The sequence below is a fragment of the Ochotona princeps genome, chromosome 30, assembly GCF_030435755.1.
Source record: "Ochotona princeps isolate mOchPri1 chromosome 30, mOchPri1.hap1, whole genome shotgun sequence".
NCBI classification, from domain to species: domain Eukaryota; kingdom Metazoa; phylum Chordata; class Mammalia; order Lagomorpha; family Ochotonidae; genus Ochotona; species Ochotona princeps.
Genome location: NC_080861.1, coordinates 16353117 through 16379977, shown reverse-complemented (window position 1 = coordinate 16379977; position 26861 = coordinate 16353117). Strand labels below are relative to the sequence as shown.

Genomic DNA, 26861 nt, shown 5'->3' with positions numbered 1-26861 from the left:
TCCTCTGGCACCAGGATATGCGCACAATGAGCTCCAGGAAGGGTGCTGAAGACAAATACTTTGCCTTTCTCAGCAGCCTTGTGCAGGCGCTCTGTGACTTACTCCCTTCAGGAGGTGATTAAAATATTGGAACTGGGCCCAGCGTGGTAGCCTAGTGGCTAAAGTCTTACATACCTGGGAAACCATATGGGTGCCAGTTCCTATTCCAGCTGCTCCACTTCCCATCTAGCTCCCTGCCTGGGGAAGCAGCAGAGGATGGCAGAAGGCCTTGGGACCCTGCACCTGCGTGGGAGACCCAGAAGAAGCTCTAGGCTCCTGGCTCCTGGTTCCTGGCTTTGGATCAGCTCAGCTCTGACTGTTGCGGCCATTTAGGGAATGAAACCGTGGACGGAGGATATTTCTTTTTCTATATCTCCTTCTTTCTGTAAATAAGACTTTCCAATGAAAAATAAGTAACTTAAAAAAACAAAGCAGGGTTCCTGGAGATGGGGTGTGTCCGCAGGGAACGAGCTTATTTTGGGGTTCCCAGGCCAATGCAAGCAGTTAATTATACCAAGACTAACCCTTCCTTTTCCTGCAAACACATTTCACCTGCAATAGAATGGGGTTTTCCTTTTTGCACCCTGCCCCCCAAGAAGTGCTTTAATAAGAGAGGGGACAGTCCCACGGGAGAGTGAAGCCCCCGCACCCAATGGCCTTCTTCCTTGGGAAATGCAGAGGGATGAGCCCAGGGTGGCAGAGTTCAGGACCCAGCTCTCACTCATAATGAACAGGCATGGGTGGCAGAGCATGGCATGCTGAGCCACATGGAGGCCAACCCCATCGCCTCCTCAAAGAGGCCAAGGGGAAGCAGAGGTGGGCTGTGGGTTGAAGGGAAACGTGGACCAGTGGTGCCAGGCAGCCTTGCGGGATGGGATGCCTGAGAGCACGGTGCTCAGCCAAGGTCACCTGAAGGTGACAGGGTGGTCATCCTGCCACCACTCATGCAGCGAGGAAGGAGACCACACAGAAGACGGAACGGGTCTGGACCTGGGTGGGCAGGAGGCGGCTCCCCTTCCCCCTGCAGCAGACAGGAGGGCCACGGAAAGAGAAGCCAGCTGCAGACTGGCGGGTAGGGGGCACAGCACAGGCCCCCGTAGCCAGATCTTTATCTCAATAGCACACCCGTGTGCTCGGCCAGCTCCCCTTCCTGCCCCGACAGAAAGAAAGGGCACGACCTCGCTGCCCTCTCCGGGAGGAGAAGGGGCTGCCCACACGGCTCAGGAAGTGCAACTAGCTAGGACGCCAAAAATAAGACTCTTCCTTACCAGCCGGCCTGGCCACCTACGCTGGAACAACAGCCCCGATTGCGCGCTCCTTTTCCGGGTGTCCGGGAGAACCCTGCCTGGTTCGTTTTCGGAAAGGCTTCACGCCACTCTAACTATACTTCGGCACCCAGTCGCCAGGCACCCCCACCCCCACCACCGCCAACCCAATTTTGCAGGAGAGTCCTTCATGCATTGCTTACAGCCAGGAAGCAGGAGCAAGGCCCAGAAGGCGGGGGCTGGCTGGCCAAGGGCGCACTCGGGGCCTCTTACCTTCCATAGCAGCTCACACTCGCGTTCCTCCAGGGCCTTCTTATGCCTCGCAGCCACGGCCTTGACCTCAGTCTGTACCACCTTAGCCTTCATCTCCACCTGTTCTGCCACCGTCTGGGCCTGCTCGATGCTCAGCTGCAAAACCCAAAACTACCTTGAGGACTTGAAAAGATAAGAACTTTCACCTTTGCTGCTATCAGATCTAAAAAGCTAACAGCCTGGATAGGTGCCCAGACCACTGGACCCACTCCCTGCCTTCAGATAGCAAGACAAGGCATCTTATCTGACATGGAACAGGGGACTAGAGTTCCTGGCAAAAGCTGGGCTCCTTCGGATGCTAAGTGACACTCCACACTCAAGGTCAAGATCAGGAAGAGCTGCTGACACAGGGAAGCCAGTGTAGCTGGATGACAATCAAAACCCTGGAAGGAGCATCGGGTGGAAAGTGTCACTGCTCCAGGCGCAGCAGCCATCTGCCTGTACTCCCTGACTCCTTCCCTCGCAGGCCACTTATGCTGTAATTCTCATGAGAGGGTGCATAGCATGCTCGGGGCTCATCTGTCACATTCTTGTTATATCGCTAGGAACACAGCTCATCTCAGGCAGAACCAAACCCAAGTGCATGCTGGGAGAATCCCTGACACAACACAGGTACTGAGGACAGAAAGCAGACGCTGCATGCCAGAGACCATTCACATTCTCTACCACGCACCATCCCTATACCACCAGCCCCAGCAAACATTGCCAGTTCAATCAGATGTTACTGCTCATAAAAAATTAACCCAGACAGAAGAAGGCCTGGTATCTTCATTAATATTACATGATATGTCTTGAAAAGCCACCAGGATTTAAGATACAGAGATATTAAATCAAGGGTTCCAAAGTGCCTGTTGATAATGCAACACACTTTCAAAAAATTTATTTGAGGGGTCAGTGCAATGGCTCAACTGGTTAATAATCCACCTCCAAGCACTGGCATCCCATATGGACACAGGTTCAGGTCCCGGCTGCTTCACTTCTGATCCAGTTCCTTCTTTGTGGTCTGGGAAAGCAGTGGAGGATGATCCAATGCCTTGGGACCCTGCACTCACATGGGAGATGTGGAAGAGGTTCCTAGCTTTGGATTGGCTCAGTTCCAGTCACTGTGCCATTTGGGGAGTGACCCAGGGTCAGGAAATCAGCTCGCCACGTTGTGGTCCCCAGTAATGGAAGAGATCCCTACCAGCTCCCAAAGATTCCCCCATACCTCTCGGGGAACTCAAAGTGATGGGGAAGCATCCAGGACTTGAACCTTACATTCCTTAAGTTTCTCCACTGGTCACTCACCTATACAGCATAAGATTCTCAAGCAATAAACTATTACATATTGGTCATGACCAGAAAATGCCAGTGTCCGCTTGAATTGGGGAGAGAGGTAGACAGGATGTTTATAGGCATCATCATGGGGCCCAGGCCAGGTGTTTGGGCACCTGACTAGTCGCTTTAGTCACTTTCCTGCCATCTTTTTGAGGCTACAGGAGACCTGAGCTATACCAGTGTTCTACATGTCATTATTGCACAGCCCTGCCCATCTGAGTCTGCCCAAAGGCAGCCACCCAAGGCAGACAAGGAAGCTTCCCAGAGGGCTGAAGGACAGGAGGGGCAGGACTTACCTGGATCGCCTGACGGCCCTGCTGGGCATCAGCCAGCAGCTGGATAGTGAGCGCCCTCGAGTCCTGCACCACGTCCTGGAGGTAGAGGAAGTTGTGGCCCCCGTGCCGGCCCAGCGTGCACTCCCGACAGATGGGCACGGAGCATGTGTCACAGTACAGGTGCAGCACCTGGGGATCAGAGAAGACACAGGGACACAGGTGAGAGGTGTGTGTGTGGGGAGGCATGCAGCAGCCTGGATCCCAGCCGCTTTCCAGCACGGATAACACACCCAGCAGGCTACATCCACTCACTCTTCCTCCTTCACTCTGCTGCCAATCACAGTGGGGTTAAGAACGAGAACCAACGGCCACAGCCTGCTCCAGTCAGTGATTCCACCATTTTCCTGGTGGAGGATTGCCCTGTATTTCAAAGCACTAAGTTGACGATCCCTGGTCTGAGATCTGGACCCAAGGACTGACATACCAGCGGCTACTTAGTTGAGAGCCAGTTAAAACTTCCCACTCTTCCCCCACTGAAATCACTAAAGCTGCCCAAAACCTGCTTTTCCCTCCCAAGCACTCAAGCCAGCCAAGCCGTGGGCTGCAATTTCTCCAGGGGGTGAGCTCAGCATCTTGAACTTTTTGCTTGCTGCTATGCCAAGCTATTACCATCACCCAGCGTCAACGCTGGAAGGCAGTAGGGACGCCAGAACTACTTTCTGTGATGGCACATACTTGCCAGGTGGGGGAAGCAGAGAGCAGGCAGGCAGAGAGAGGAGGGTGCCATCCTGCCACCCTGCTTGGGCAGGAACACAGATGGGAGATGACAGGACATTGTATAGAACAATGGTAGCTGACCACAAAACACCTGCCTAAGCACTGTGGAGGTCTGTTCAAGGCGTTCTGGGCAGAGAAGGATCAGGGAGGGGCTTGCTGGGACAGTGTTAACTGACCAAACGCATTCTCAACATCAAGTGCTTGCTTGGCCCAGCCAAGTTGAGAGGCTCTGAGCTCTCAGCCAAGCTGGGACCCAATACATGCTCTCCTGCCTCTCTAGAAAAATCATTGGGCTCAGAAATAGGAAGAAGGAATGCTATGAAAAATCTTGATACGTGACAGATAATCTCCCATTCGCAGGTTCCATCCCCAAACAACCTCAATGGCCATAGCTGAGCCAATCCAAAGGCAGGAACCAGAAGCCACTTCCTGTTTTCCCATGTGGGTGCAGGGGCCTAAGCACTTAGGCCATCCTCTACTGCTTTCCCAGGCTCATTACCAGGGAGCTCGAGTGCAAATGGAGTAGCCAGGATGTGAACTGGCATCAGTATGGATGCCTGGCCATTACAGGCAGCAACCTGACCTGCCACACCACAGTGCAGGCCTGGGGGAGTTGTTTTTCCTTTGGATAGGACAGGTTCTCATGCAGCAGGTCTTAGGGTCTCTTATACAAGCAAACTGGAGGAGGTTTGCAACTTACTGAACACAGTAACACCACGAGAGGTGGTACCCTACAACCAGGTACTGGTGACACATCTAGAAGGCTAATCGTTTAAACACACACACACACACAGAGATTTATTTATTTGCAAGCAGTAATTAGGTCACTCTCCTAGGCCACGGCAGCCAGGCAGGGCAGGGACAGTTAGTTCAAAGCCAGGAGCTAGGAACTACATCTGGATCTTCATTTTGGCTGACAGAGAAAGAGGGGCCCAACTCACTGTACACAATGCCCACCCCATCCCATCAAATTCTAAAGTAGGTCTATTATGGTAAGGGGCTGGTGCTGGAGCACAGCAGCTTAAGAACCTCCACTGTTGGGCCCTGTGCTATAGCCTCCTAGTGGCTCACCTTGCATGTACCAGGATCCCATATGGGCGCTGGTTCATATCCCGACTGCTCTACTTTCCATCCAGCTCCCTGCTTGTGGCCTGGGAAAGCAGTCGAGGACAGCCCAAAGCACCCACATGGGAGACCTGAAGAATCTCCTGGCTTCAGGTCAGCTCAGCTCTGGCTGTTGTGGCCACTTGGGAAATAGACCAGTAGGCAGAAGATCTTCCTCTCTATCTCCCCTTCTCTCTGCAAAACCTGCTTTTCTGATAAAATAATATGTGATTAAAACAAGAAAAAGAACCTACAACAGCTGCGTTGGCATCCCACATGGTCCCATTCCACTCAGATCCAGCTCCCTGCTCCTGTGCCTGGGAGAGCAATGGCACATGGACCAACAAACTTCAGCCCTTGACCCATGAGGGAGACCCCGAAGAAGGTCCTGGCTCCTGGCTTCAGCTGTTGTGGCCACTTGGGTAGCAAACCAGCAGATGATGGAAGATCTCTTGTCACGCTCTACAAATCCACCTTTCTGATGAAAATAAATTTCCAATTTTAAACAAGCAACGGTGGGTACCGGTACAGCCTTGGTATGCCGATAATTTACATACTCTAACAAAACCCCACCTCGAGACTAAGAACAGCATGCTATCACAAAAATACACACACTGAGATATTATTTCCATTATTAGATCTAGTTCATAGCTAGAGTACCACGTGGGGAAGACCTCACACTCCCTCTGGAAGCTTCTCGGCCCACCTACCTAGTGTCTCATTTTGGAAACCCAGGAGTTTCCAGCAGCTGAAACACGAGTGGTGGGTGGCGGCGTGCCCCGAGTATCTCTCATTGTAACAACAACGAGAGAACAGTAAAGGGGTAAAGCGGGGCCGTGCTGAGGCCTGGGCCTCCGCCTGCCCGGCAATGTGGCACTGGCTCTGAAGGGCAGCCCCAGGGTGTGGAGGCAGAGATCTGGAAGCAGGAATTCCAGGATCCTAGATGCCTGCATGGAGCTCTCCCAAGCAGATGCGTGGACACGCCCCCCCTCAGGCCCTGGTGAAAATCCGGCTGGTCCAGCTCAATGGAGAAGGCTTGACCTCTGACCCTACAACTGACCACCCTCCTCCCTGCCCCCAGCTTCCAGAAGGTCCCACCCACTGCCTTCCTCTCCCAAAAATTTCTAAAATACCAGGCAGAGACAAAGACAGAGGAATGTGGGCTCAGCAGGAAAGGGTTGGGGGGGGCAGGGATGGTTGCTAAAAGGAAAAATAAATAAAAATTCGAACATGGGGAGGTTTATCATGTGCCCATGCCAGAAATGGAGTTGGTAGAGTATGTGTTTGTCCCAGGACCAACACACACACACACACACACACACACACACACACAGAGCCGGCTTAAAGTGCACCCACAGCTGTCTGCAAATATTCAATGAATGGGTGTAAATGAAGGAGTGAGGGTGGGAGTGGTGGTCCCCGACACTGCAGGAGGAAGTGCTGGGTGGCCCCAGAGAGGAGCCATTCCAAAAGTGACCTGGGAGTGCTGTGTGTGCCAGCTCTCATCTGGGACCACAGGACACTGCCGTCAGCCGGTAAACCAAGGTCAAAGCGGCGGGGAAACAAAGTCCGCTTCAAAAACACCAAAACGGAAGTCCAGGGCTCCTGCCTCTCTGGCCTCCAAGGCTTGGCTCCCAGACAACAGAACCCAGCAGAGGGCGGAGGGTCCACACACAGACCCGCTGCAACACACCTGCCAACCTGCAGAATCCACAGCATTCGCTCAAACACAAACAGCTGTGTGCCGTTCCATCCCACCCCTCCAACCCAGTGTCGGGGCTTCTACTGCAATTATCCAAACAGAGGCCGTTCAGAATCCCTCTGGACAAAGCAGTCTGGTTCTTCCAATGGCTACTTGGCTCCAGGTGACATCCATGCCTCCAACTGTTCCTAGCAGCCACCTGTTGGTGGAAATTTCAAAACCGTGTGCCGTTTTGACAAAATAACAGGCAACACCACCACAGACAATGCCAACAGTGGCTACCATCGTCTTTACCCAAGTCCACATTTCAGCCATCATTTGGCACTCAATATTCCAATATTCACTCCACCTCTTGCCAGTTACTAAGGGGAGTTAACAGCAAGTCAACAGAAGAGCCTTGGGGGTAGGGGGGGGTCCCCTGTTGGGTTGGTATTTTCAGGCTTCAACAATGAGAGCATCCCGGGGCTTGGCACTGCAGCAGGGCAGGTTCAGCCACCTTCAATATCAGCATACCATGGGGGCACCAGGTTTGAGCTCCTACTATTCCATTTGCAGTCTGGCTAAGGCACTTGCTAATGCAGGTGGGTGGCATACTCCTGCTGAGTCAGGGGGCTGCAGCCTGTTGTACATGGGGAGGGGTGGGATGGGTGAACACCTTCAAGGGCAGCAGGAGGCAGAGAAGTGGCCTGAGACTCTGACCAGAGGACCAGTGGCTCAAAGGCAATGCTTGCCACACGTAGTCTATGGGGTCATGCACGAATGTGGCAGCTTGGAACCAGTGCAGGAACATGCTGGGCCTGTGTTGACTCCACTTGCTTTACCCAGAATACCCCGGGGTCTGAGTGGACAGGTAGCCCAGGCCCAGAGCTGCACTGGGGGTGGTGTGGGGGTGAGGGGTGCAGGACTTTGTCAGGCCAGCGAGCTCTCTTTCTGGGCTGTGGTGGCAAACTCGGGACAGTCTGCAGAAAGTGGATCAAGTTGGGGTGACGGGGGTAGGGGAGAGACAGAAATCTAAATCCATGCCCAGTTTACTCATTCACATATGCCTGTACTCCATCAGGGAAATCAGGGAACAAGACACACTCATCTTCAGGTCCCATTTTCCAATGAACATGGTTTTATTTGTTTTTTATGTTTTTATTTTTTAATGAACATGGTTTTAAAGAATACAGGAACAGTCTCCACCCTCAGTTTCTGGGGAACACCCCTGTGGCAACTCCCTGAATGCCTGACTGGGTGCTGGCCATCTTGGCATAGCCCATGGTGAAGGTTCACACACGGGCACTTTTTCTTGTAAATGTTTGTTTGTATTTATATTTATTTGAAAAATAGAGGAGGGGAGGGGAGGGGAGGGAGGTGCCCCCACAACAGTCAGGGCTGGGTGGCCAAAGCCAACATTAGCTGCATCCTGCGGTAGGTACATCAAGCAGGAAGTTGGGTTGGTAGGGAAAGAGCCAGGGCTGTCCCCACCACCGGTGCATCAAATGCCCGCTTCCAAGGGGCACCTTTGTCACAGTATCCATCCCACATCTGTGCTGCAGGTGGCCCTGGGTGATGTGGCACACACCTGGGATCACCGTCTTCCAGTAAATGGAAAATATCTGCTCTCTCCCTCTCTCCTTTTCAAATAAACAAATAACAAAATTTCTCACAAAAATATCAGCCCTCCCTATCCCCATTACGGGATAGCAGGTTAATCCTCAGCCTGAGGTAACAACATCCCACATGGGGCAAGTTCTAGTTCTACCATGTAGGAGACCCAGAAGCAGCTCCTGGCTCCACATAGGCGCAACTCTGGCCATGACATCTGAGAAGTGAACCAGTGGAAGATACCTCCCCCTCTGCCTTTTAAATACACATTACGACAATAAAAATAACAGTAATAACAACACCACAATCTCAACAATCTACTGATTGGGGTGTAGCACGCAAAGCCGCTACCTGTAGTGTGGGTAATCTATATGGGTGCCAGTTTTGAGTCCTGGCTGCTCCACTTCTGATCCAGCTTCCTGCTAATGTACTGGGGAAGCAGTTGAGGAGGGCCAAGTTCTGAGGCCCCTGCACCCTGGTGGAAACCTTCAGCTGGAGGCAGCCCTGGCCACCAAGGGAGTGAACAAGTAGATGGAGGATCTCTCTGGAATTCTGCCTTTCAAGTAAATAAATCTTGATGCGAAAAAAAAAAATCAACAAATTGTGTATTACAATCAAGTAGATTGTACAACTAGAGTATTTTTCAGCAATACCATGGAAATAAATCCCTTGGAAATTACCAATCCAAGCAACTACAACTTTCAGGAAAAAGACCACAATCAAAGCGAATATGCTGTGTAACCTCACTTGGATGGAGGAAAAGCTGAAAACGGTGATTAGAGCAGAGACACGTGGCATGATGCGTCACTCCTTGGAGTACTTAGTCCAATTCCCAGCTCCACCTCTGATGCTGTTTGTGCACATGCTGGGAGGCAGCAGGCGGAGGCTCGATTCTTTGGGTCCCTGCCACCCAGTGGGAAAAGTGCCAGGCTTGAGGCTTCTTTGGTTGGACCCCAGCTGCTGCTGCTGCTGCTGCTGCTGCTGCTTTCAGCATATGGGGATTAAACCAGCGAATGGAAATTATCCTGCTCTCTTTGTCATTCTTTCCAATACGATTTTGAAACTTCTAGATGTCATAAGAACCGCAGCTGCAGGTGGGCACACGAGGCCCACAGGAGAATCATCAGACAGAAATGCCCCACCATCTTGCTGGCAGGGGTCGTGGCAGGACACAAACTGGGTTGGGAACCTTTCTACCAGCAATGCTGACAAAGTGAGGCGTGGACTCTGCCACAGAGGGGAGCCCTCGCCACAGCCTCTTGCAACTTAATTCTCATAGGCCGCCAACAATGTTCCCAGTCTGCCCAGCAAGTGCTGGAATCTTTCTCCCTGACCTCTGCTGTCATCCTAAGCTCTGAGCATCTCCTCCGATGCAGGGGGAACAAGGATCAGAATCCTGATTTATTGCACTGCAGGCAGCCATTCATTGATGACACAAAGTCATGATAAATCATTAGTGTCTTAGCTGCTACTCCCCCCACCAGGCATCTGCCCCGCCCCCAAGGTGTTAATGAGTGGCCCATGACACTTCCAGTTGCAAAGAAAAACAGGTAGACAGATTCACTCCAACACCGAGATCCCTGTCCACATAAATGACAGATCACATACACACACACACACACACACACAGGGCCAAGACTGATTTCAATGGAGACACACTGCTTTCCTGTGGCCTCCACAGCTGTGGGCTTTAATGAGCTGCTGTGTTCAGGACAAGCGTCCTTAGCACACGGGGTTAGTGTTGCTAGTGTTTTCTGGATAAATCCAGACCCTGCAGGTGGCCTGGTAACCCCGCCCTGCCTCCTTGGCAAGTTTGCACCGGACACCTGGAAGGAACCTTCCACACAGCAGTTCAAACGGTTTCCCTTGTCCCTTAGTTGTGCTCACAGGTGATTTTGTTTGTTTTAAAGCAATGAAAGGCATTCATCAGATGGGTAAAATGTTCTAGAGAAGAAAAGCAGGAATAAAAAAAGTAGGATAAGAATAAGCAAGAAACAAAGCCATCTATACAGCATGGCTATTGGAGTCTGGCGTGATGGCCTAGTGGCTATATCCTCACCTTGCAACCGCCAGGATTCCATCTGGGCACTGATTTGTGTCCCCGCTGTTCCACTTCCCATCCAGCTCCCTGCTTGCGGCCTGGGAAAACAGTCGAAGACGGCCCAAAGCCTTGGGACCCTGCACCGTGTGGGACATTAGGAAGAAGTTCCTGGCTCCTGGCTTCAGATTAGCTCAGCTCTGGCTACTGCGGCCACTTGGGGAGTGAACCAGCGGGTGGAAGATCATTCTGTCTCTCCTTCTCGCTCTAAATCTGCCTTTCTAATAAAAACTAACTAAATCTCTAAAGCAAAAACAAAAGTGTAGCTACTGCAGTGCCAGCTGGCAAGTGCTAGGAGTGGGTGCAAGTCATGTCAGACTGGACCATGGTACCCCCTGGCAGGAGCCAGATCCAGGGCTGGGGGGTGGGCAGGCCTGACAGAGGAAGTGTAGGCACTCCTTAGCTAGGCTGCAGCTCTCTCTGGTGAGCACTGAGAGCCAGAGCTAGGGACAGAACTGACCAGACGGCTGCATCCCTGGGTATGTGCCTTGTGGTGCAGGTGACAGACTGAACGTGACCCTGCACTCGAGCTGGCCTGCATAAGAGTCAAGACTGAGGTTACCCGAGATAAGGTTTCTTGGGAGACTCCCCAGTTAGGTTGCTGGACTCAAACCCTGGCCACAGAGGAAAACAAACAAAAGTCACATGATATGTGGTCTGACCTTGGAGGGCACGTACTGGGCCTGGGTCCGTGCATCCATGTGGAAGAAGTTGCAGGCTCCTGGCTTTGGATCCGCTCAGCTCCAGCTGCTGGGCCAGTTGGGGAGTGTATTAGAGGGCAGAAGGACTCTCTGTGTCTCCTCTTTGTAAAAAAAAATCTGTCTTCCAAATAAAAATAAATCTTTTTTAAAAAAAATTTAAAAAAATAGCAAGAGCAAAAGGGAGTCACATTAAATTTCCATCTAGTACAAAGGTGTAGGTCAAGAAAACTTTTTAATCTTCTTGGGTCACTCTACATGCTGGCCAACATCCAGAGAGAGGCCAGGCTGAAGCCCAGAATGCCCCCAGCTAGGTCTCAAACATTTGTGCCCGACTCAAGTAATTGAATCATCACCTGTTACACATCCCAAGAGGCAGCAGCATTTATACAAAGGAAGGTCAGGAGCAGAGTGGCTTAACTTACACCATGAACTTGAACTCAGATAAGCTGTATCATGGGAAGGGGCGTGGGGGGGTGTGGGGGCGCGGGAGGAAGAAGAGGACAAATACCAGTCCATCTGCTTTAGATATTTCTTTATTTCAATTTGAAAGGTCAATTTACAGGCAGAGAAATCTTGCACGTGCTGGTGATTCACTCCCAAGTGGCCACAATGGCCAGAGCTGTGCTGGTGAAGACTCAGACAGGCCCCCGGCCTCAGCCTTGCAGCCTCACAGGTAAGGGGCAGGAACCCTTCCCCAGTCCCTGGGGCATGGAGCCCTGGGTGACCTTTGCCTATCAACCATCGGAGCTCCAGGGATCCTGTCCGAGGAAATTGAGATATAAAAGGGAACTATCACAGATCAAGGATCATAAACATTTATAGGCCTCTTCAAACAAGGGAAAAGAAACAGAATTTGATAGACCAGGACTGCGGAGACTGGGCTAACCAGCAGAAACTGGAAAAGGCTGGGCGCTGTGAGTCGGGTAAGTGCAAAGTGCTGACTCTCCCCAACGCGCTCCTCTGCGAGCTCTCACCCCAAGAAGCAGCAATAACAGCATGATATGAACCATGTCTCCCAAGCCTGCAGGACAGCAGACAGGAAGGGCCAGGCAACTGATACTAAGACACAAGAAGCAACAATTTTGGGGGCCCGGTGTAGTGCCCTCCCTAGTGACCAAAGTCCTCGCCTTGCAAGTGCCAGGGTTCCCATATGGGCACTGGTTCTAATCCCGGCAGCCCTGCATCCCATCCAGCTCCCTATTTGTGGCCTCGGAAAGCAGTCAAGGATGGTCCAAAGCCTTGGAACCCTGCACCTGCATGGGAGACAGAGAAGAGGCTCCTGGCTCCTAGCTTTGGAGTGGCTCAGCTCCAGCTGTTGCAGTCACTTGGGGAGTGAACCAGTGGACAGAAGATCTTTCTCTCTGCAAATTTGGCCTTTTTTTTTTAAGTTTTTTTTTTTTTTTTTTTGTATTGCAAAGTCAGATCTGCTCCTGCCATGTAAGAACAGGAAGGAGAGAACCTCCTGCCTCCCATCAGATACACTGCCCCTCCAAAGATGGAAGAAGCTACACCCAGGAGGGTACATGGGGCAGAACCCAAGGTTTCACAACATCTGGTTCTTTGTGGATGAAAAAGGTGGGGCAGAGTTGTGGCACAGCAAGTAAAGCTGCCACCTGTCATGCATACAACTTCCAATCTCTCCTTTTGCTGGCTCTTCCGAATAAATGCAAAGTAGATTTTTAACCACAAAGAGGCTCCCTTATTTTGGCTAGCACCTAAACCAGGTAGAACCAGGATTCAAAAGTTGGTGCTGAGGTTCTGGCCCATTTGGCTTTTCCTCAGTCCTTGCACCACAGGCATCCCTCCTAACCCCTCAACTTCATCAGGAAATGGTGCTGGGCAGGGAGGCCCAAGGCGAGAGCTATGTGGGGGGAGGCCTGCAGCTTGGCCAGCTCTTCATACTTTCCACTCCACCTGTTGGAGATGGCCCTCAAGCGTAGACTCAGAGGTCAGGAAATCAAGCTGGGCATTATCCATTGCTAATGTTTAGACTCTTTTACATCAGATGAGACTCTGAGATAAGAGCCTTGGGGGAATTTTTTTAGAAAACAGCTCAGCGGGTTCCAGTTTCCCAAGGTCAGCCTGAAGAAGTCAGACTTGAGCAGCACACCTGGTGTACGATGAGCTGCCCACCATCCCTGCCAGGGGAATGAGATCGGGGGAGGCTACAAAAAAAAAAAAATTATACAAAATTAATTCCTGCACGCCTAGTGAGATGGCTCAATGGCTAAGTTCTCATCTTGCGCAATCCACATGGGCACTGGTTTGTGTCTTGGCTGCTCCATTTCCCAACAAGCTCCCTGCTTGTGGCCTGGGAAAGCAATTAAGAGGATGGCTCAAAGCCTGGGGACCCTGCACCTGTGTGGGAAACTTGGAGGAAGCTCCTGGTTCCTGGTTTCGGATTGGCTCAGCTCTAGCTTTTGCAGCCACTTGGGGAGTGAACCAGTGGATGGAAGATCTCCATCTCTCCTTCTCTCTGTAAATCTGATATGACTTTCCAATAAAAATAGATAAACCTCAGAAATCAATTTCTGGGGGCCCGGCGGCATGGCCTAGCGGCTAAAGTCCTCACCTTGAATGCCCTGGGATCCCATATGGGCATCGGTTCTAATCCCGGCAGTTCCACTTCCCATCCAGCTCCCTGCTTGTGGCCTGGGAAGGCAGTCGAGGACGGCCCAATGCATTGGGACCCTGCACCCGCGTGGCAGACCTGGAAGAGGTTCCTGGTTCCCGGCATCCGCTCACTTGGGGAGTGAATCATCGGATGGAAGATCTTCCTCTCTGTCTCTCCTCCTCTCTGTATATCTGACTTTGTAATAAAAAAAAAAATAAAATCTTTAGAAAAAAAATCAATTTCTGGGCCCAGCACAACAGCCTAGTGGCTATAATCCTCACGCCTTGAACACACCGGGATCCCATATGGACACCGGCTCATACCCCAGCAGCTCCACTTCCCATCCAACTCCCTGCTTGTGGTTTGGGAAAACAGTCGAGGACAGCCCAAAGCCTTGGGACCCTGCACCCACATGAGAGACGTGGAAGAGGCTCTGGGATTCCGGCTTTAAACTGGCTCAGATTCACCTGTTGCAGCCACTTGGGGAGTGAACCAGCGGACGAAGATCTTCCTCTCTGTATATTTGACTTTTCAAATCTAAAAAAAATTAATTGCTTCAATGACACCGTGGTAGATACTGGTGTCACTCATCCTTGGGGTGGAGCAGGTGAAATCAGAAAAAGCAGGGACAACAATGGGAGCTGCACTGCTCCTGGCCAAGGCGCAGACAAGAATGCAGAGTGATGGGGGGGGGGGGGGGGCTGGGAAAACATCCATGTGAATGTGGGCTCCAGCATGAAACCTGGGCTCCAACATGTGGGGCTGTCCCCAGAGGCTGCATCAACTGGCTCACGGGACTCGCGGAGAGAATGCCAGGCTCTTACCATGTGCACTCTGCACCAAAATAAACTCATCTTCTCCTTCCATCTTCCATCACACTCTCACTGATGGCCAAGGAGAGTTCTAAAGGGAAAGCACGTAAAACCCACAAGTTCATGACAAGTCTCCAGAAAGGAAATGGGGTGACATTGGCCCACAGTTCCAACTGGGCAAGGCAAGTGCAAGGGCAGTTCCCAAGGCAGGATGAACACTGAGCTTGGGCAGCCACTCTTGGCCGGAATGTGGCCCAGCTGTCTTTTCATTGTTTGTCCCAGGAAAGAAGGCTTAGTAAGACTGGGAAAGTATGTAATGAATAGTGCCCTCTGACCCATGCGTGCCCCAACTTTCTCTGCAGGCCACAGTGGCTCCCGTGGAGCCCAGTTACCCTGTTTCTGTCTCACAAAAGCAGCCTCCCTCACCACCCTCCAGCAGAAGTTTCCAACAAGAATTCCAATTTCCGTGCCATCCTCGTGGCCTCAACACTTGGTAATACGATTTCCCAACCCACACAGGCTCGGTTCCAGCATCAGAAATGACTGAGTAAGCAAGCCAAGGTAGATTTCCTGGAGGAGAGAAAGTGTGTTTAGTCTAAAAAAGTTACATACAGGAGTCACCCCATGGCATAAGTGAACTAAGCATCTGCCAATGGTGCTGGCATCCCATTTGGGCATTGGTTCATGTCCCAGCTGCCCAATCTCACACCCAGCTCCCTGCTAGTGACCTGGGAAAGCAGCAGAGGATGGCCGATAGTATAAACCAGGCTAGAGGTGTCTGTGGCAACCACAGTGCTAGCTTTCTTCTTGTCCCAGAGCTCCTACAACCTACAATTGCTCCTGCTTACTACAGGACCAAAAATGGGGGAGCTGGGATGGGGGGCACAGTTGGAATTCACAAGTTTTAACCTGCCTAGCCTCCACAGCACAGTGGCCTCCAATGGGCTGAGGACAATGAATGCAACCTGTGGGCAAAGGATCCCAGCTTGGCTCTGGGTCCTGCTCCTTGAGCCCACTCTCCTAGCCTATCCACTTCTTTGGGCTCCTGGCACCTTAAATGCTTCCACAGCCCCAGAGGCATAAATCCAGTAAGCAGTAGAGGAGCAGAGAAGATAGGGACAAAACCCATTTATCCACCTCCCAGCCCCCACCCTGAGGGGGGAAGGGGTCAGGTCAGAGAGGAGAAACAAGCCCTAAATGTCCTCCTCCAAGACACGCCCCATGGGGCTCCAGCACAGACACCATCCCTGTTCCAAATTTCACTCCTGGCCCCAGGAGCCAAAGGCTACCCACTACCCCGAGGGAACCTGTGATCAATTCTGTCCAAGGCTGAGGACCAATCACAAGCGAGCTAAGTCCAAGATGGCAGCTAGTCCAATACAGAGCTTTTGTTCTGTGGTCAGCCTCCAGCCCTGGGCAGTCAGGGAAAGGGAACAGAGAAGTCCTCCCCTCTTCTTCTCCTCCCCAAAGAGTCCCAGGCCTCTGCCTGGGGCAAGTTGGTGCTCTTTTGCAAACCAGCTTTCCTTTCTGCCTCTCCCCTCTGTGCAAATGTTGATAAAGACTCCTTGGGTGCCTCCTGCACAACCCAGAGCTGGGAAGTCACAGATAACTTGGTTTTCCACGATGAATGTCAGAAAAGTAATGAGCTCTCCCATCCATCTTCTCCCAAGGCTGCCCACACCCGTGACCATCACTAAAGGGAAGAAGAGGTGTGAGCCACACTGGGAGCCATCCAGTTGCGTGGGGGCAGAATCTTGCATGTTCTCCTATGCCCTTACGGTCAGAGTCATAGGGAAACACTCTCGCTGCAGCCTAAGACGCACACATCTCACTGGACACCAATCCCCACTCCTCTGGGAAACAGGATCGAAGCTGGCATGGAAAGATCCTGGCTGGGCCTTAGCAGCCAACTCCCCTGACCTCTGAGGCCATCACACACAGAAGCTGCCAGGCTGGAGTCTGCATTTTCAAGAGCAATGACCATTTGCTTTCCGCTGACTTCTGGGGGTGGTCACTTGCTATAGCAGTCAGACAGCCCCTAAGGGAGGTGTCTGCAAGGCACCATCTTCCCCTCTTGTTCCCCCTGATGCGCATGCTGGGGTATGGCAGGTGATACCCTGGCCGCCCCTGCCACCTGTGTGGGAAGGGTGATGGCCCTGACTGAACTCTCAGCTCTGGGCCTGGCAGCCCTGTCTGTGGGAAGCAAAGCTAGTAGAAGGAAGATCTGTGCCTTTCATATCAAGTAAGAAAGAAATGTGGTCTACTTGGGATTCGGTCACACCCACAACTCAGCATTTGTCCTTCGGCCTCTGGGTCTCATCAGGGGCAAAGTCAGGGAGGTCTGAAGCAGAGGATTAATTCCACTGGAGAAACAGGTGAACAGGATGGGGCAGGGAGGGTGGTGCCTACAAAAGCCGCCACAGTCAGCAGGTGGCGCAGTTCCCCAGCCCTCCTCACTCATTCCATCTAGAAACCCATTTCTGAAAAAAGCAAGCCACATGGGCCTGCATGTTTCTTTCCCTTTGAGGCTGACCACCATCAGCGTCACTGCAAAACACAGTCCAGATGAGATAGGGCAGAGACAGCGACTCCAGTCATGGACACGTTCCACTACCAACTCTGTTTCTGGCAGGAATGGTAGTGGTCCTCTGTGGAGGAGGGAGGGTCCTCAGGCCCCTTCAGAAGTCACCACTTACAGGACAGATCCCTTGGAAACCAGTCATCTGGAAGTCCATGAACAGGTCAAGCCGAGGAGTTGGGAAAGGAGCTGCAGTCCCAGGCCGCTGGCAAACGCTTTTCCTCCTAGCTTTGCCCCCTCCCTCATGCTCGCCCTCAGGAATCACCTGCCCAGATCTGTGCTTGGATATCCTGTCACGTGTGCCTCCTTCCAATAGTCCCCTCCTATATAAAACCCGAGAGAGGCGCCAGGGCTGTTAATGGTTTAAGGCCAGTTACGTGGTCCCCTCGCTCAGGGCACGCAAACAGGGTTCCAGGATCCACGGCTGCCATTCACTGCAATGAGGCAGGTCGTTGGGAAAGGCCCTGCAGATGCACCGTGACACGTGGATACAGGGGAGCCTCTATGACCCCAGGGCCATCGTCCAATCTGTCCTGTCCCCAACTCCCCTGTCCCTTTTGGTCCTGCTAGTTTCAGGAGCCCATCTTCTCCCACTTACCAAAAATGTAGAGTGCTTGAAGACCTTTACACCAAGACTGTTTTTAACCCCTTCTCCTAGGCAGGAGGTGCTCAGCTGAGTCCTCCAGGGCCTCCTGCCAGGGGGGTCAGAACTATCTTATCCCCCCTCGGACAGGCTACACTTCACTTTCCTGGCCCCAGCCCCAGATCTCACCCCACTGGCTGGAACTGGAAAATGATCCCAAGTTCCTGCTGCTGCTGGGCGAAGCTGGGTGTTCCCAAGTATTTTTAAGCCTTACTTCCCAGATTTCACGGGGACAGGGGAATGTATGCAGGGAACCTGATCAGGACAGCCCCCCTGCTCTGGGGACTCCTCAGGCCCTGGGACAGAGGGACAGGGCAGGGCTGTCTTCTGGAGATAAGAGGTTAGGGACCAGACGTTGCAGAACTCCTTGGGCTGGTTTATTCTGACCCACAGAACCCAAAGGTGCCGGGACACAGGTTCTCCTTGGGAAGCCTGCAGTCCCTTTTCCAGGAGGGTGGCTTTGAATGCCAGCTATCTGCAAAGGGACAACCGGGGGGCAAGAGTGATGGGGCCCGTGCCACCCACACGGGACACCTGCTCTCCCAGCTTCAGCCTGGCCCAGTCCTGGCAGCTGTGGGCCTCACGGCGATGGAAGATCTTTCAGATCAGTACAACTGAAAACAACTAATGTAAAAGAAAAAACCAGGAGAAGCAAGACACCGGGGAATAAGGGACACCGGGGAATGGGTCCCGTACAGAAAGATAACTGAATGTAAACAAACAAATCAATCAGGGACAGGGTTGTGGGGTTAGCAAGCGAAGCCACTGCCTGCAGTGCCAGCAGCCCATGTGAGCGTCAGCTCAAGTCCTAGCTGCTCCACTTCCAATCCTGCTTCCCCCGAGAAAGCAGCAGAGGACAGCTGAGTGCTTGGGCTCCAGCACACATGGAGGAAATGCAGAAGTCGCTGGCCCAGCCCTGGCCATTCCAGTCATCTCTCTGGGGAGTGAATCAGCAGGTAGAAGGCCTCTCTTTCTCCTCCAGCTCTATGAAGCTCTTTCAAATACATTCTTAAAAAAAAAAAAAAAAAAAAAAAAAAAAAAAAAAACTCTTTTCAAAAAATAAGCAAATAAGAATGTAATTCTAGGACCCAGCGCAGTAGCCTAGTGGCTACAGTCCTCGCATTGCACTCCTGGGATCCCATATGGGTGCCAGTTAATACCCCGGCTGCTCCACTTCCCATCCAGCTCCCTGCCTGTGGCCTGGGAAAGCAGCTGAGGACGGCCTAAAGTCTTGGGATCCTGCACGTGTGTAGAGACCCAGAAGCTCCTGGCTTTGGATCAGATCAGTTTTGGCCGTTGCAGCCACTTGGGGAGTGAATCATAAGACAGATGAACTTCCTCTCTGCCTCTCCTCCTCTCTGTATATCTGACTTCCCAATTGGGGGAAAAAAAACCTCTTAAAAAAAAAAAAAAAAGGCTAGACAGAACCCGAGTGATAGTTGGGTAAAATGCCAAACCAAAAAAACCCAAACCAAACCAAAAGTGTGTTCCAAACTTTCATGTGTCAGTGACCCCTCCCCTGGGGCAGCGTCCAGCTGCTTCCTCAAAGGGCCACCAGCATCAGGACCCCAAGGAGCAAGGAGGACCCTCTCAAGGCTACACGTGTGGGGTTTTTTGTGTTGTTCTAATATTTATTTAAATAATATTTCTCAATAATCATTATTTACTTAAACAATATTTATTTCTGCATTTGAAAGCCAGACAAGGATGAAAAGACAGAGACCGTCCATTAATCCCCCTGAGTTGCTCCCCAAATATCTGCAACAGCCAGGATTGCCACTGGCTGGGCTGGAGCAGAAAGCCCAGCAGGTAATGGGAGAAGCACGGAGGTGGGCATTAAGACTGCTGCCCCGGGGAGATTAAGCGCAGTTCATTAAAACCCCCTTGGACCTGCGCAAATAGCAGGCAGGGAAAAGGGGGACCTGCTAATGGGAGAGGTGATGCCTGCTGGGGCAGTTTCCTTCCGCCCCTCAGCTTTCTGGAAATTAATCAAGACCCAGCCCAGACAGCAGCCAGGCTGCTCTGCCTGGCAGGCTCCAGGGTCCTTCTCTCCTGGTCCATCGTGCAAGCCTGCCCCCAGGAGGCAGGCAACCTCAGCCTGAAGTCACTTTATCCATCACAAATTAAACCAGCTGGGGAAGTACCTGTGGCCTTAAAATTCTGGTAAACTGAGGCAGTGGGGGAGTCCTCTGGACTGAGGGCAGCAGGAAGCAGGTGCGCTCCGCCCCCTCCTTTCCTCCCCAGCCCACTGGACCTGGCTGATTCTGCCCCCAGCACCCAGGGAACCTCTTCCTCAGCTTGGAGGGGACTCCGGCTGGCTGCCTCCCTGATAATCCCACCCACTCCACAATTACAGAAGGCCTAGTAAGGGCATCCTCATCAAAAAGCACTTATTAAGCACCTCGCAGTCCCGCAGTCCTGGCAAGATTCAGAGGCCCGGCCTGCCATGGCAGAGGGTCATTTATAGCCATTAAGACCAGAGCAAGGCAGGTTCCCAGAGGCCCATAAAACCGGCAGGGAAGGAAGTAGGGATTAACCACTTCCTCCACCGCTCAAGAAGGGGGCTCCATTTGTACCAGACTGCGGAGTCTGTGGAAGCTTCCCGGGAGGGTGCTGGGGGGCTCCCCGCAACCTGTCCTTGCTCAAATTTCCACACGAGGGCTCTGCAGGACTCACTGGCCCAGCAGCAGCTGTGGGCGTGTCCTCTCCCACCCTGGCCTGAGCATGCGCAGGGATTGTGTTTGACAAGTGTGTGTGGAGGGGTGCATTTTTCAGTCAGACTTGGCTAGACCAAACACTGCTGCTCTGTGGCCACCCCTAGCAACATCGGCATCCTGTAGCAGAGCATTAGTGGGCTGCTCTGCTCCCACGCAAGCTCCCCTAACACACACGGGAAAGCAATGGAGGATGGGACCTTTGCCAGCCACGTGGGACACCACACTAGGCTCTCACAGTCATTAGGGGAGCGAACCAGCAGATGGAAGACCTCCGTCTAAATAAAGCTTTTAAAAAAGAAACTCTTCCTTACTCCGCTGTGGAGAGGAATGGAATGGCGGAGGTGGAAGGGGTCTCATTATTGCAGCACCGGCCTGTGGGGACACCAGAACACCCAGGGATGATGGTCAACTCTGCCTGAGCCCACATTTGGGCAACTCTGACCCCTTGGCCAAGGTTTCCTCTCCTTGTAGGGACCGGCAAGGACAGGTGTCAGAGGGTCCTTTCTACACCATGACAAAGGTACCTGCAGGAACAGGGGGCGTGAAGGGGGCTGTGCCCCCTCCCCAACAGCTCTGATCTGAGCAGCTGGCAGGAGTTGTGGCGATCATGTAGAATGCCCCTACATCCCAAAGCACCCACCCTCTAGCACAGAAACCATCTATGCAAAAATGCAAATTTTTGTGTGGGGGAGATGACCGCCCAGGACTTCCAGGTTGAATTCTGGCAGGGGGTCTGAGCTGAGAAATGGTAAAGTTTCCTCAGCCAGCCACAGGAACCTCTTCAGGCCACACAGTGGTGACACAGCACTTAGCTGCCAACAGCAGCTTCCCCCAAGAGGGGCCTGCCAGTGGCCCTCTGGGTCCAGTCCAGGGGTGGCAGCTGGGCGGGGGGTGAGGGGGACAGTGGGGGGGCAGCCCCAGCCCAGGGCGAGGCGAGCCCCATAACAGCGGGTGCTGGCTACCCAGGCCGAGCGGATCAACATTCCAGGAGGCCAGGAGGCGGCCATTCCCGCCCTTCAGGGGGAACAAAGAGAGCCCAGGGAAGGAGGAATTCCTGCTGCCCCTAAGCAAAGGGTGGGGGGTGGGATCCACACAGATCTGCCCCTCACCAGAAGCCCACTCCCTCTCGTGACCCGGAAAAGCTGCCAAGAGGGACTCTGCCATTAAAAGGGGGTCCTTATGAACACAGGGCACAGGCTTGGGGTGGGGACAGCGCTGGGGTGTGAGAACAAAGTCCAGGAGGGAGCTATCTCCGTAGGAAACCGGCAAAGCCCTTTGGATGTAATCATTAACTTTATCTCGAGGGTCTTCTTTGTAGCCAGGCTGCGGACTGGCTTTTACTGTAAGCAGTGCAAACATTTTACTGTCCTTCAAAGCAGAGAAGGTAAGGGGGTAGTGGGCTTGGGGGTGGGTTTTGTTTTAAGCCACGACCCCTGCATCACTGCAGGAGATAATTTTCCAGGGGTGTTCCACCCAGAGTTCTCCCCCACCTTGCCCCTGGGGCGGGGGGAGTTCTGGCCAGAAGCAAGGGGTAGTTCTAGCCAGATGGGTGCTCTGTTCCATGAATACAGCAGACAGAAGGCTTGAAACAGAGGTAAATGGAGGACATGGAGAAAAGATGTCTGACGACCGACTCAAGGCAACTGCAGGCTACCCTTCGCTTGGAGGGCAGAGTGGGCACAACAGCTCCCCAGAGCTGGTTTGAATTCACTCTGTAAACACTGGTTGAACATTTGCTTAGCACAGCTATAACTCTCATCATTAATGCAGTCCCTCAGGCAGCAGGGTTCCAGTTTATTCATTACTCCACTAGGGGTGAGGGGATGCCTCTCCAAATTTGCTTTCACCTTTGGAAACCAGTTCCCAGGACTCGACCCCCAGCCCAACAAGCTCCTAAATACTCACTAGACTTGGTTTGTTTCTTTTCTTACAAGATTATTTACCTGAAAAGCAGTGGCACAGAGAGGAAGGGTCCTCTATCCACTGGCTCACTCCCCCAGGTAACCGCCCTCGGCCGGTCTGCTTCGTGGGTCTGCTTTGTGGGCGCTGTGGTCCAAACACTTGGGCCAGCTTCCATTGCTTTCCCAGGCATGCTCAGTGGCGAGCTGGGATCAGCAGCCAGGATCTGAGCTGGCATCCCACATAGACGCTTACCCTGCTGTACCACAGCCCTCGGCCACGGACGATCCAGTTTTCACAGGAAAAGTGGAAAAACCAACTGACAAAGTGGTCAGGCATCCCTCCCCCATCACCAAGCTCAGTCAACCAGACTCCCTACCCATTTTTGCACAAACAGAAACAGCCAGGGGCCTGCAATTGAAGGAGGAGACACCCCCTTCCCCCTTGTGATAAGTAAACTGGTACTTACCCAAGAAATCAGTCTCCATGCCACACCAGCAGCTTGCTGCTCAGAGGCTTAAACCCCCTCTGCCTCCCCAGGAGGGGAGACCACCAACCTGCCATGTCTGAAAAGCTTGAATTGCCCAAGCATCACATCACCCCTCTCTGCACCCTTCCCCTCACAGAAACTGGCTTCTTGCTACCAGGACATGGGTGGCTTGGTGCTAGGTGCTGTGTTCTCAAGAAGCCAATCAAAAACAAACACCGGCCCGGCGGCGCGGCCTAGCAGCTAAAGTCCTCGCCTTGAAAGCCCTGGGATCCCATATGGGCGCCGGTTCTAATCCCAGCAGCTCCACTTCCCATCCAGCTCCCTGCTTGTGGCCTGGCAAAGCAGTTGAGGACGGCCCAAAGCTTTGGGACACTGCACCCATGTGGGAGACCCGGAAGAGGTTCTAGGTTCCCGGGTTCGGATCGGCGCGCACCGGCCCGTTGCGGCTCACTTGGGGAGTGAATCATGGAACGGAAGATCTTCCTCTGTCTCTCCTCCTCTGTGTATATCTGGCTGTAATAAAAATGAATAAATCTTAAAAAACAAAAAACAAAAAACAAAAACCACAACCCTGCATAGGCATGATCAGGAGCCTAGGGGGAGGTGTTCCTTGGAAGGCAAGCTGGGCCATCCTTTGTGTCCTCCAACAGAGAGACCTGGGAGATGCTTGGGGAACAGTGTGCTGTAGGAATGGAATTCCCTTCCACCTCTTCCAGGCAATCCGGGAGGAATGTGCCTCCCAGCAGGCATCTGCTCATTGGAAAACAATGTGTCCTGATCTACTGCATGGTGACCCTCCCAGGACAGCAAACGCGATCTGGGTCCCCTTCCCCCAGTGCCTCAGGGGTAAAGGGTTAACTGGGCAGTAAGCCAGGACACCAGAGGCTGAGGCTCCAAACACCCCCACACAGGCGCTGCTTTCTGTCCATCCTTGGGCAGCTCCCGGAGCAAAGGTGTACACAGTGCCAGGGTGGTGTGGATGGGCTGCCTCACTCACGGGCGCTTGCTCTTACTTCCCTGCTTTATTATGCCTGTGTGAATAAAACTTTGTCGTACCTAACTACACCTCCATAAACACTAAGAGAATACAGCTGTATGCACTGTTCTTAGAGCAACAATGTGTCCAATTATTGCCTGTAAGAATACAAATTACAGGCTGGTGTTGTGGCAGAGCCCATTATCCCTCTGCCTGCGACACAGGCATGCCATTTGGGCATTCGACCTGCTCCACTTCTAATTCAGCTCTCTGCTAATGCTTCTGGGAACGCAACAGAAAATGGACCAAAGTACTTCAACATCTTCCGGCCACATGGGGGATCCAGAAAAAGATCCTGGCTCCTGCCTGGTCCAGTCTTAGCCAACCAGTGGCTCTAGTATCTCTCTGTGTCTCACCTTTCTCTGTTAACTTTCAAAGAAACAAGTAAAAAAAAATTACAAATCACAGAACTATAGGTATACAATGTAACTTTAGACAATAGTACAGATGACATGGTCCAAAGACAGAAAGTAACACCAAAGATACAGTTCCACCTGCGGAGTAGATTTGACAAGCTAACCTCCCTTCCCCACCCCCACACTACAGTATCTAGCATTCTCCTGCTCATCTCTTTTGCAGTTCAAGGGTTCAAGGAAGATCAAATCTGCAGGGTGAAGAACTCTGCAGGCACAGCCCCGCAGGGGAAGAGGTCAGCTGAAACAGTAGAGCTTTGGGCTTGCAGGTGCCAGGGGTTTATAACAGAAGCAGTGTGACGATCTGAGCATCCAGAAATGATGGCCAACCTGACTAACTGCCAGGCAGGTGGCACTCACTACACCTGCTCTCCATGCCCATCCACACTCAGGATGTCTCCCCTGAAATTGGAGGCACCAAGAATCAGATGGGACCATCCACGGACACAATCAGGCCAGGAGGCTCACCATTTGTTCCAAACCAAGGCAGATTCCACCTCCTGGTATTCACCAAGGTTTCAAAGCGTAAGACACAGAAGCAGTCCTAGTGCAGTAGCCTAGTGGCTGTGGTCCTTGCCTTATACATGTCAGGATCCCATATGGGCACCAGTTCTGGTCTCCCAGCCCCACTTCCCATCAAAGCCTTGGAACCCTGCACCCAGGTGGGAGACCTGGAAGGCTCTGGATTGGCACAGCTCTAGCCGTTGCAACTGCTTGGGGAGTGAATCTGACTTTCCAATAAAAATAAATCTTAAAAAAAAAGGTAGAGAAGAAGTAAAAAGTTGACACTACCAACTGCGCCCAAGTGCAAGGTGTGGATCAGGCTAAAGTGATGTGATGTCAGGGAAGGCACTCCCTCTACTGTAAAAGCAAAGGATCTTTCTTCAAATCCCAGAAATCTGGCCAAGGAACCCAACCAAAGGATTCTGTGAGAGGAAACCCAAATGGCCAATAAACATAAGAAAGGCTCAGTCGCCCCTCTCCTGGTCTTCGTGGAAATGCAACAACAGGTGGAGAGTTTCAGCCTTTAGATGGATGGCCTGGAGGGCGGGAGGTGGGAGGAAGCAGGGCCAGTGGGAGGCCAGCTCTCCCCGGCCCAGGGTAGGGGCCTATTAACATTTCAAATGTGCCCCCCTGGGAATCCTCCAGCCCGCAGCTGGGGAACCCAGAGGAGGGTAGCTCCCTCCTAGAAGGGATAAGCAGCCAGTCCCGCGGAGGGAGAACCCAGGAGAAAGGCAGGCGGAAGTGCACGGTACGGCAGGGCAGCAGTGGATGGAAGATGATCGGCTCTGCTTCTCTCTGTAAATCTGCCTTTCCAATAAAAATAAATAAATGGTATCTATATAATTTGTAATATATTTATAATATACCACAATATACAATTATATAATCTTGTGATATGTTTATATAATTATATATTTTATATGAAATTATATTATTCATATAACATAATGATGTATAATATATAATGTGTTGTACGTTTATATATAATATATATTATTTCAAGATAGAGGAGCCAGCGGCATGGCCTAGCCGGTTACACCGTCACCTGTGTTGCTGGCATCCCACAGGGGCCTGGATAGGAAGAACAACAACACGGACTAGAACAGGTGCCCCCCTGGAACCACAGGCAGGGGCTGCACCATACCACCACCTCATCTCCGTTTCTGATGACTTTTGTTTACTTGCTTAAAAAAAAAAACTGATTTGATCAATTCCCCACTGGTCACTCAATGGCAACAGCCAGGGCCAGCTCCCTAGTCCCAGCTTCAGATAAGCCCAGCTCCAGCCTTGGTGGCCATTGGGGGAGTGAACCACAGAAGATCTTTCTCTCTTTCCTTCTGTAAATCTGCCTTTGCAATATAATAAATCTTCCTTAAAAAATATAAAGAGCCAGGAGCTTCTCCTGGGTCTCCAAAAGGGTGGCAGAGACCCAAGCACTGAGCCTTTAGCAGTAGCTGGACCAGAAGTAGAGCAGCTTCACCTGCTCCATAGGCCTCCTTTCTCCACTTTAAAGCTGAAACTTGATAGCAAAAACTGACAGGATGGTGTTTCTTTGTGATGATACATTTTACGAAAGTGTCTCCCCCGCTGTGCTCGCTGCTACTGCACCTGCAAAAAGCAGGTGATGGCTCAAGTGCCTGACCCTGTCACCCATGTAGGAGACAGACCCAAATGGAATTCTAGGCTCCTGGTGGCTTCAGGTCTTTCTGCTCACGCTGGGGGAGTGAACGAGGGGACTGGAGACTGTGCTCTTTCTGCATAATATAGTTTGACCTTTGAGTAAGTAAATATTTAAAACATATATGAAGGCATGGCAAAATCCTCTCCTAGCAGGAAATAGCAGCTAATTCTAGAAGCAGTTTGACACTTATCACGATGGACACAGATGTCAGAATCGTGTTCCTAAGCCCGCTGTGTAGTTGGCAGCATCCCTGCTTCACTGCTGCTTGCTAACCAGCAGGACGTTGTTTGCCAC

At 52.1% G+C, this 26861-nt stretch overlaps 1 protein-coding gene across 1 annotated transcript in view; it reads right to left on the bottom strand.

Moving 5' to 3' along the window:
* Window positions 1–26861, bottom strand: part of TRIM71 (tripartite motif containing 71) — a 41428-nt gene that overhangs the window by 2916 nt on the left and 11651 nt on the right. The window contains exons 2-3 of the mRNA XM_004588247.2: window positions 3230–3397; window positions 1578–1712 (exon numbers count right to left, since the gene is read on the bottom strand). Coding sequence (XP_004588304.2) covers window positions 1578–1712; window positions 3230–3397 — 303 coding nt within the window. The remainder of the gene's footprint in view (window positions 1–1577; window positions 1713–3229; window positions 3398–26861) is intronic.